Genomic DNA, 8750 nt, shown 5'->3' on the forward strand with positions numbered 1-8750 from the left:
AGACACCCAAAAAAAATGTGTAATAACGGTTTTCATCCCACAGAAAAACTAATGTAAATGCAAAGGCAATAATAGTCAATTTGAATTATTTGATTGAAAGATATTATATATACTGGAAGCAATTCACCAATTCCCTTGTTTATAAGCCGCTGTCAATTGAGAAGTTGTGCACTCAATCTTATATAGTTTGAAACGGAACATCATTAAATGTTTCATAAATAAATCTCTTAATTCCGATCCCTTATTTTTTAATTATCTCTTAAAATTAAGATGCAATCCTATAAACTTAGCTTACCCACACCGTGTACATAACTCTCAAACTTTGGTAAGTAGGTAAACAAACGCGTGCAATACATAACAAACAAATTCCTTTTTTTTTTCATCTTTTGAAATTGGTCTATTGAGTTACACATCTTATAAGATTAAAACAAAAAGAAAAATCCATGGATTAAAATGAAACTTATTCCATGACAATAATTTTTTGAGCTTCTAGAACAGTTTTAACATAACAAATTAAAATAAATAAATGTCACGCCATTAACTTTTATGTGAAGAATTTTGAATAAAATCCCCCATGATATACCAGTATATATCTAGAACATATTATGCTGACACTGAATTCATTTATTTTTCCCTTATTTACTTTGACGAAAAGCTAAAATCTCAATTCTCACCAAGGTATTTCGCCACATTTTGCTTACTACTAGTAAAAAAATATAAAACGTTGCATTCACACTAAGAGAAGGTTTCACCTTAGAAGATTCCTTCATGCGTGTGCTTTTCTCCGCCTCTAATACAGGCACAGGGACTTGGTCATGGCCGTCGCAATTAATTAATTAATTAATTAATTAATTGTATCACACAAGTACTAAATCAAATTAACACACAATTAATAGATGAGTTTATCAAATTTTCAATTCCACTGTGTTGGTGGCTCACATTGGTCCTTGTGATATCATTGATGGCATCACATCTCTATATACTATTATACTATTATTGTGCTAACTGTATACTAAAATTAGTCATTAAAATTAATTATCAATATAAAATATATATTAGAATATAAATATATATTAAAAATAAATTAAATCACACATATATTTATACACAAATACATTAATAGCTGGTTTTAATGATTAATTTTAGTGTACCAATAACATTTTTTTTTCTTTCATAATACAAGTGTTTAATGAAATAATAATGCAAAGATAGATGGCTACTCATTTACACGAAGATGTTTTCGCATAAAATTAGTATTTAAGATATAAATCTGTATCATGTTAAATAATTTAGCTAAAATATATCTACTTTATATTGGACAATTACTTCAGTACTTTTTGAAAATTAGAGAGTAAATCACTTTTTTTTTGTATATTACACATAATAAGCATAATTATATATGTATTTAACGTATAAAATAAATTTTTTTACGTATTTTATTATAAAATATTTTAAGTTAAACTTTAGATAATTAATTTATTGCATCATTTTCATTGTTATAAGACTATAAAACTTATGAAATACTTACATAATCATATATTTAATATATGTTCCAAAAATTTATTTTTAGTGAAACTCTAACTATGTTTTGAATTAGTTAAACATAATTATTTTATATGTTAAAAGCATACAAAATAGGCATATATAATAATACATGAAAGGAGGCCACTCAGATAAACACGCCTAAAACGTCTTTTTTTAAAGATGTTTTTATATTGTGTTTTAATTGGTTTCTGTATAATTTATTCGGTGTTCCTCATCACATATTATTAAATTCCTCAAAAGATTTTCTTTCCAAAAACTAAAAATTATGTTGAATTTTGATTTATTTGATTTTCATTTAAATTAAGCACTACATAAGTTAAAGTTCTGTTTTGAAGTTATATTCGAGCTTTAATTTGATTTTTAAAGTTTCAATTTACTTAGTTTGATTTTTTAACTTAGGTATCCGTGACTCATATTAGGGTTTTAAGTGTTTAGTTGAAAATAAAAAATAAAGTAAAAAAATTTCAATTGTCACATCAAATAGTCGCTAGAATGTATAATGTAGCAGTCGTTAGTCCATTTCAGCATGTCGTTAACGATTTTGTGAGACAGTGACAAAAATGAGATTAGGAACCAATGTGAGTCATAACTATTAAGTTGGGAGACATAATTAATTATTATTAAATTTGTCCTAAATTTTTTAAAAAATTAACTATCAGAAAATTTATTTAATGCAAACAAAAGTTTTTAAAGATAAAATTAAAACAATAAAATTTAAAAATATTTTAAAAAATTTGAACAAATTTTAAAAGCAAAAAGCATACATTACCCCAAAATATATGTATTTGCATTTTGTAAGAGCGATGTTATGTAATGAGAAATCATTAGTTGAGTTGAGATGATTCAGAAATAGAAACTTGAAAATTATTGTAATTAATTAAACCATGACACAATAGCTGTTTTATCCAATCATAACAGCAAGTGTTTTCACTTCAATGAACAAAGATAATTGAGAATTAGCCTTAAATTGAAAAACAAGAAAGTGTTGCAAAGTATGCAACTTCAAACTAGATGAACTGTTGAAGCATATTCAACGTTACAAACAAGAAATCACCACAATTCCATCTGTTATGTTGATGCAACAGGTATACTGTTGTGGTGATGAAGAACTTTAGAAGAAGAAGAGGAAGAACCACTAAGCCTTCCGCGCCCGATTCCGCTGCTATGTTGATGATCATCACACTCTCTTTTCTTGCAGTTCAATGCTTTTCTAGCTTCAGCCACAGCATCACTACCTTCCATCAACCTTGAGCTCCAACAATCTGTTGAATCAGCTGAGTTTGCTTCCCATGTGTTTGATGAAATGCCCCACTGATTTTGCTGTTGTATTTGGCCACTTTGAGTGATGAAGCTGTTGCTACCTGAAGATTCTTGGTCTTCCATGTCCACTACCCCACAAACTGAACCACCCCTCTTCACTGTCACATACTTGTGCAAGCTTGGTTCCATCACATCATCACTCACAACTACCTCGGATTCCACAAATGGCTCCACCCTCTTCTTTGCATAATGGTTGCTACTGTTATTCGCACCTAGTGATGGAGTTTTCTTGTCCTCAGAGAATGCACCAGCAGAGAAGTTTGGGCTTGTGGTGGAGTTGAGATCGGCAACAGCTTCGAGGATCGAGCAAGCTTTGGAGAGACAAGCTGGGAGAGAAATGGAAGGCTGTGTTGTGTTTGTGTTCTTTTGGTGGAAGTTTTGGATGTCTTCAAGGAGGAGGGAGGTGTAGGACTGTGGTACAGGGTTAATTAGTGTTTCAGGGTTGAGATCTAAGTCCCTTGATCTTCTTGAAGACCTGCTTCTTGTTAGAGATTGGGGTTTGATGTTGTCAGCAACACCTGATGGCACCATTGTCTTCACCACAACATTGTCATTGTTCATTGATGCCATTCCCTTGCTCTCTTCCTCTTGTTGCTCCTTCACCTTGCAATTTGCAGTAACACCTTTCTGCAATGAACATGGATTCTGAATATTAGGAAATTATAGAATATCATTAATCCATTCTTCACATCAACAAGACAAAACAGAAAGAGAATGTGATTTTGAGTAAAATTTTTATCCACCATTGAAATGTCGACAATACGTCCAGCAAATGTTAGATTCAAATAACAATACTGAAACAGAAAAAATCAAATCTTTCTGGCTGATATAGATAAGAATACAGGATGGTGGATCAATTTAAATTGATACCTGATTAGCTTCTGCTTCAGCGTCCTTCTTGGGTCTGTTTTGCACCTTGTTGCTGCTGCTGCTATTGTTGGCATTTGACTGTGGATAAGAAAGGGAATTAGGATCAATCTCATTCAATGGATTCCTTCTATAAGGAGACTGTTCAGTTTTCCTTGACGAGTTGTTGCGGCTAATTGAAGGTTGTTGCTGCTGATTCCCTGCATTCCCATTGTTTCCTCTTGCAGGAGAGTGTGCTCTTGCAGGAGAGAGTGCTCTTGCGGGAGATTGTGCTCTTGCGGGAGATTGTGCTCTTGCGGGAGACTGAGACCGTGGTGATGCTGCACCCCTTGAACCAGCCACACCACATTCACCAACATTTCTCTTAACAGTTATCCTTTTGACACCTGTAGCGGCTGCAGATTCTCCTCCACCAATTCCATTGTTACTCTTATCCATGACCAGTGATGTAACAGTGGCAGGAACGGACACCAACTTCCCAGGCCTAGTAGAACCTACATTATTGTGGTTGCCATTTCCATTGTTGCTTCCATTGCCATTGGCACCGTTTGTTGTCTCTGATGACCTTCTTCCAGGAGATCTACTCACCCTCCTCTCCCTGCTGCTGGACCTTTGATTCTGCTGCTGGTCCCGTTCCCTGCTTGGGGTCCTTCTCCTTGGAGAAGGCCTTGGTGACTGGCGGTTGCGCTGGCGGTGTTGGGCACGGTGGCGGTTCCCGGTGGCTACCCCATCATATTCCTCACACAAATCACTGTTGTCAGTTGTAGTAGCATTGCCCCTCCTTTGGTCATCATCATTGGAATTAGCATCATTGTCACAGTGATCAAAATCAAAGCTTCTCTTTGAGCCTGAGTACTTTCTCCCACCAGAAGAAGAGGCAGCTCTACCAGAAGAGCTTCTGCTGAGCCTCCCACACTGGATCAGAATTGCATCCACCTCTTCTTTTGTGCAGCTTGAGGTCCTCACACCACTAGCAGCAATGTTTGGTGTAGAAGGTGCAATTTTGTTCTTGTTGTTTCCCATTGATTCGGCAGATTCTGAGGATGACCCATCATTTGAATATGCTGACAGGTTCTGCTGAGCAGTGCAAGGTTGAATCTTGGAGCTCCTTTCATCGTGGCTCTTCCTGTGCTTAATGATAAAAATCTCTTTTTTCACTTGGTTTTCACCTTCATGCGCTGCTGCTACCACTACTGTGTCATGTTTCTCTTGCACTGTGTTCTTCTCATTATTGAGGTTCATTTCTGGGTTGGTGGGTTTGGATAGGGTGGCGGTGACACCACCATTTTCAGAATCCTTTAACTTAGAAGGAACCTGAAAAGTTGCACCTGGAGAAGTAGTTGACCCTTTCTTCTTGCTCAAACATGCACCCATGGGACTTTGCAGTATTGCCTAAAAACAATAAACCAAAAAAGGAGTGGGAAAATAAAAAGGGAAGCAAATGAAATGGGCAAGGATGTTGAAGAAATTGAAAAGGGATTTGAATCAAAGATTTTAATTAACTAATAGAGAGAAAAGAAAGGTGAAGCAAGAGAGAAAAAGGGGGTGAAGGATATTTGAATTTCAACTATGATAAAAGAGCAGAAGAAGTAGAACGTTACCCAAGAAACATTTTTTATTAGAAAAAAAATTGTTACTTTCAGAGTTAATGAGAGAGATAGAGAAAGGGGGAACAGAATTCAAATTTTGGCGAAGAGGGCGGGCTTCTCTTCAATAGTTCAAGCTAAAGCTTAATAAGATCCGTTGGATGGGGATCTAGTTGTGGTTGTTGTCTGACCCTGTTGACCCTACAGCAGCACTAACTAAAATTTCATGACCCTTTTTGAAATACTCCAACCATTATTTATGCAAAAATAATGTGAATTTCTCGCCGTATGTGGAGACAAAACAAGTGAGTTATTTATATTCCCTGTAGAATTATGTTATATATACAAAAATAATTATTGCGTAGAGAGATATATATTTGGTATTTTATAAAAAAAACTTACTGTATTACTATAATTAAGTTTAATTATTCAAATATATACAATTATATAGTGACTAATTTTTAGTGTATATAGAATATTTTTGTTCATTATCTATGTATATTGAGTTTATTTTTTTGGGTAAAATTTGAGATTAACATTTGTACAAGATGTACTATTTTGTGTTTTATTTAACAATTTAACAGTGAAACTAATTACACCAAAACATTTATGTATCTCCAATGTGTCATTTTCTGTATATCTGTCCTTGTTCTCTTCTGCCAGGATTCAAATTTGCCCTAAAATTTGTGCAACCGTTGAACTTGATTAGATCCACAAAAGGTTAATTTAAAAGTTACCACAGGTCTGGATATTGGTTAAACAAAAAGATGGGTAACGGCTATATTCGTTTGGATTCTCCTTGGTATTTTCAATGGAATATTTAAGCCATAGACGTGGACGAGAATGTTTATACTTACTCATATGAAAAGAATTTAGTGTTGCAAGCACGTTACTCTGAAATTTTATTTTATTTCTCTTGATTTGGATGCATGTTCCATGACATAACCATAAGTCCGCAACTAAACTAAGATGAAGGAAAGGACAGTCAAACTACAATAGGAGACTAGAATATTCATCTGGCAGCATGGACTGCATGTAGGTATGGATTAGGAGTATCTTGAGAAGTTGCATTGCACAAAATTAAAATTTGTACTTCCAAAGTTCAAAGTTCAAACTGATTTGCTTCCGGGAAAATAATCCCTAGGAATGGGAAAGTGTTCATATGTTTTCTATAAATAGATACGAAAAAATATTCTCCAAAATATCTAGTTTAAATTTTGTAATGAAAGTAAAATTGGTGATTTATGCTGATTTGAGCATACAATACAATTACGAATTTACGATATTTTTTGACATCATGTGCATGTTAAGGGGCTTGGTGAGCAAGGGTGGCAAAGCCGCTCAAACTCATTTAATCAACCAGCCAAATCCATTAAGAAAGATGAACAAGGTTATTATTTGGAACTTACCAAATTAGTATTGCCAAACTCGTAGGTTTTGGCGGAATTTATTGAGCCAAATGTTTTTCCATTAGTATTTCAAAAATATATACAAAAATTAATAATTACCACTTTTGTTTTTATTACAAAATTATATTTCTATTTTTAATTATCATTTTTTTAAACTAAAAATTTTATTAATCGTCTCTTTTTTAAATTAGATTAGCTAGGCTAACTCGTCGGTCCGTCAACAAACTAGTATTTTAAACTTGTTTTATTTTAATGAGACGAGACGGAATAAGATAGACTACTTGCTTTAGCTTTACACCTTTCAGTGAGTTGTTGTTGTTGCTTCCAGACTTTTCACAAACCTGAGGTTTATAATTGAGGATCATGTGCCTATCATTCCTTTACAAGTTTCTATGGAGATCATGTTAATACCAAATTTTTACAAGTGTTTTTTTTTTAAGTAAATTACTATTTTTACTCATGAAAGTTTTAAATACTTATAAATCTACCTGTAAAACATCGAAATTGAAATTGTACTCATGAAATATAAGCTTCTTATCACAAAACTATTCAAATCCTAAAAAATTACCCACAAAACACAATTAATTCCATAAAGTTATCAAAAACTAGGAGAGAAAGAAATGGCGGTGCTGGCAGGGCTAGGAACGAGTGAGCGACCATCATCGTCGTCATCGAGCAAGGGAGGAAGAGTGAGAGAGAAGGTTGAGACAGAGAAGGTGAGAAAGAACGAAAAATGCGAGGAGAGGAAGGAAATGTTGTGTTGTCGCTGTCGGAGCTTCCCTCGCTGTCGCTACTGTCAGAGCTGTCGTCATTGGAGGATTTTGCCCTCACCGTCGTAGCTGGAGGTATACAGAATACAGAGAGGGAGAGCCCGAGTTAGCCAAAGAAAAAGAGGAGGGATGCGATGAAAGAGGAGTTGTTCCGTCACCGTCAAGCGCCTACTGTCACCGTCAACAGAGCTCGCCACTGGAGGCACTGTCTTTACTGTTATTAGGCCGCTTCATCACCGTTCTTTGTTGTCACTGTTTGCTAAAAGTTGTCATAATCGCTACTGCCAAGTCACGACTGTCGTCACTCTATTGCTGCCTCTGTCGTGGTATTAGAGGAGGTTTTGTGTGCTGGAGTTGCTTTTTCTTTGATTTCTTTGTCCCTGAGGATGAATTTTTTAGAGAAGCCAAGGTTTTATCATTGAAGAAAAAGGGAGGATGGTGGTGGTAAAGAGAAGGAAGCGACGGTAGTGGTGATTATGATGAGGTGGCATTGGTGGTTGTGGTAGATGTGGATGAGATTTGGAGAAGAAGAATTTTAGTGGTGGTAAAGCCATAAAGAATTAGGAATTATGATGGGTTAGGTTGTTAAGAAAGGTAATTTGAAAATTTTGGATAATTTTATCGTATGGAGCCGATCTCTCACAAGTATAACTTTAATTTTATTGTTTCATGGATAGATTTATCAATATTTAAAATTTGTATGGATAAATAATAATTTTTTTAATAATTTAATTTAAAAACTTAACAGTTAACACATTCACTAATTAAGTTTAGATAAATATTAGTTGAACAAATTATTTTTATATCCAAATTTAATTATTAATTATTTCGCTTTTCAACTCTTACACACCTAGCTTCTCTATTTCTCACAATCTCACTTATGCCACTCTACTTTTTAGGCACACATTGAAAATATATATACCATGGCCGTGAAGAGTGTAACTAATAAATAACTGCGTTTATATTTTGAGGTTATTAAAAAAAATAATGTATTTTAATAAAAGGTTGTTTAAATATTTAATTTTTTAATAAATCTAAAAGATAAAAGCGATAATTATTTTAAAAGAAATGGAGTATCACACTTTGGTTACTTATAATATTTGTTGCTTTTTTATAAGATGCTAATTTTTTTTATTATTATCAGTTAGTCTACCAGTAAAAATAGAAATAGATCAGATCAATCTGATGTAATATAGTTAATTGTTTAAGTTTAACATGCAGTTTGTTATATAATTTTTTTCAAACACTAAGTC

At 33.9% G+C, this 8750-nt stretch overlaps 1 protein-coding gene across 2 annotated transcripts; it reads right to left on the reverse strand.

The window, feature by feature from the left end:
• On the reverse strand, nucleotides 2392–5673 carry LOC107609553 (uncharacterized protein At1g65710). Of its 2 annotated transcripts, none has more exons than XM_021107436.1 (2): nucleotides 3736–5673; nucleotides 2392–3510 (listed from the first exon to the last, which is right to left on the reverse strand). In XM_021107436.1, exons 1-2 carry the CDS (start codon nucleotides 5104–5106, stop codon nucleotides 2614–2616), a joined length of 2268 nt encoding a protein of 755 aa, XP_020963095.1. In that variant the 5' UTR covers nucleotides 5107–5673; the 3' UTR covers nucleotides 2392–2613. The 2 variants fall into 2 exon arrangements, with proteins under 2 accessions (XP_020963095.1, XP_016167039.1); XM_016311553.2 differs by having other exon boundaries at nucleotides 2392–3492; nucleotides 3736–5667.

The sequence above is a fragment of the Arachis ipaensis genome, chromosome B07 (assembly GCF_000816755.2).
Source record: "Arachis ipaensis cultivar K30076 chromosome B07, Araip1.1, whole genome shotgun sequence".
In the NCBI taxonomy this organism is placed as follows: domain Eukaryota; kingdom Viridiplantae; phylum Streptophyta; class Magnoliopsida; order Fabales; family Fabaceae; genus Arachis; species Arachis ipaensis.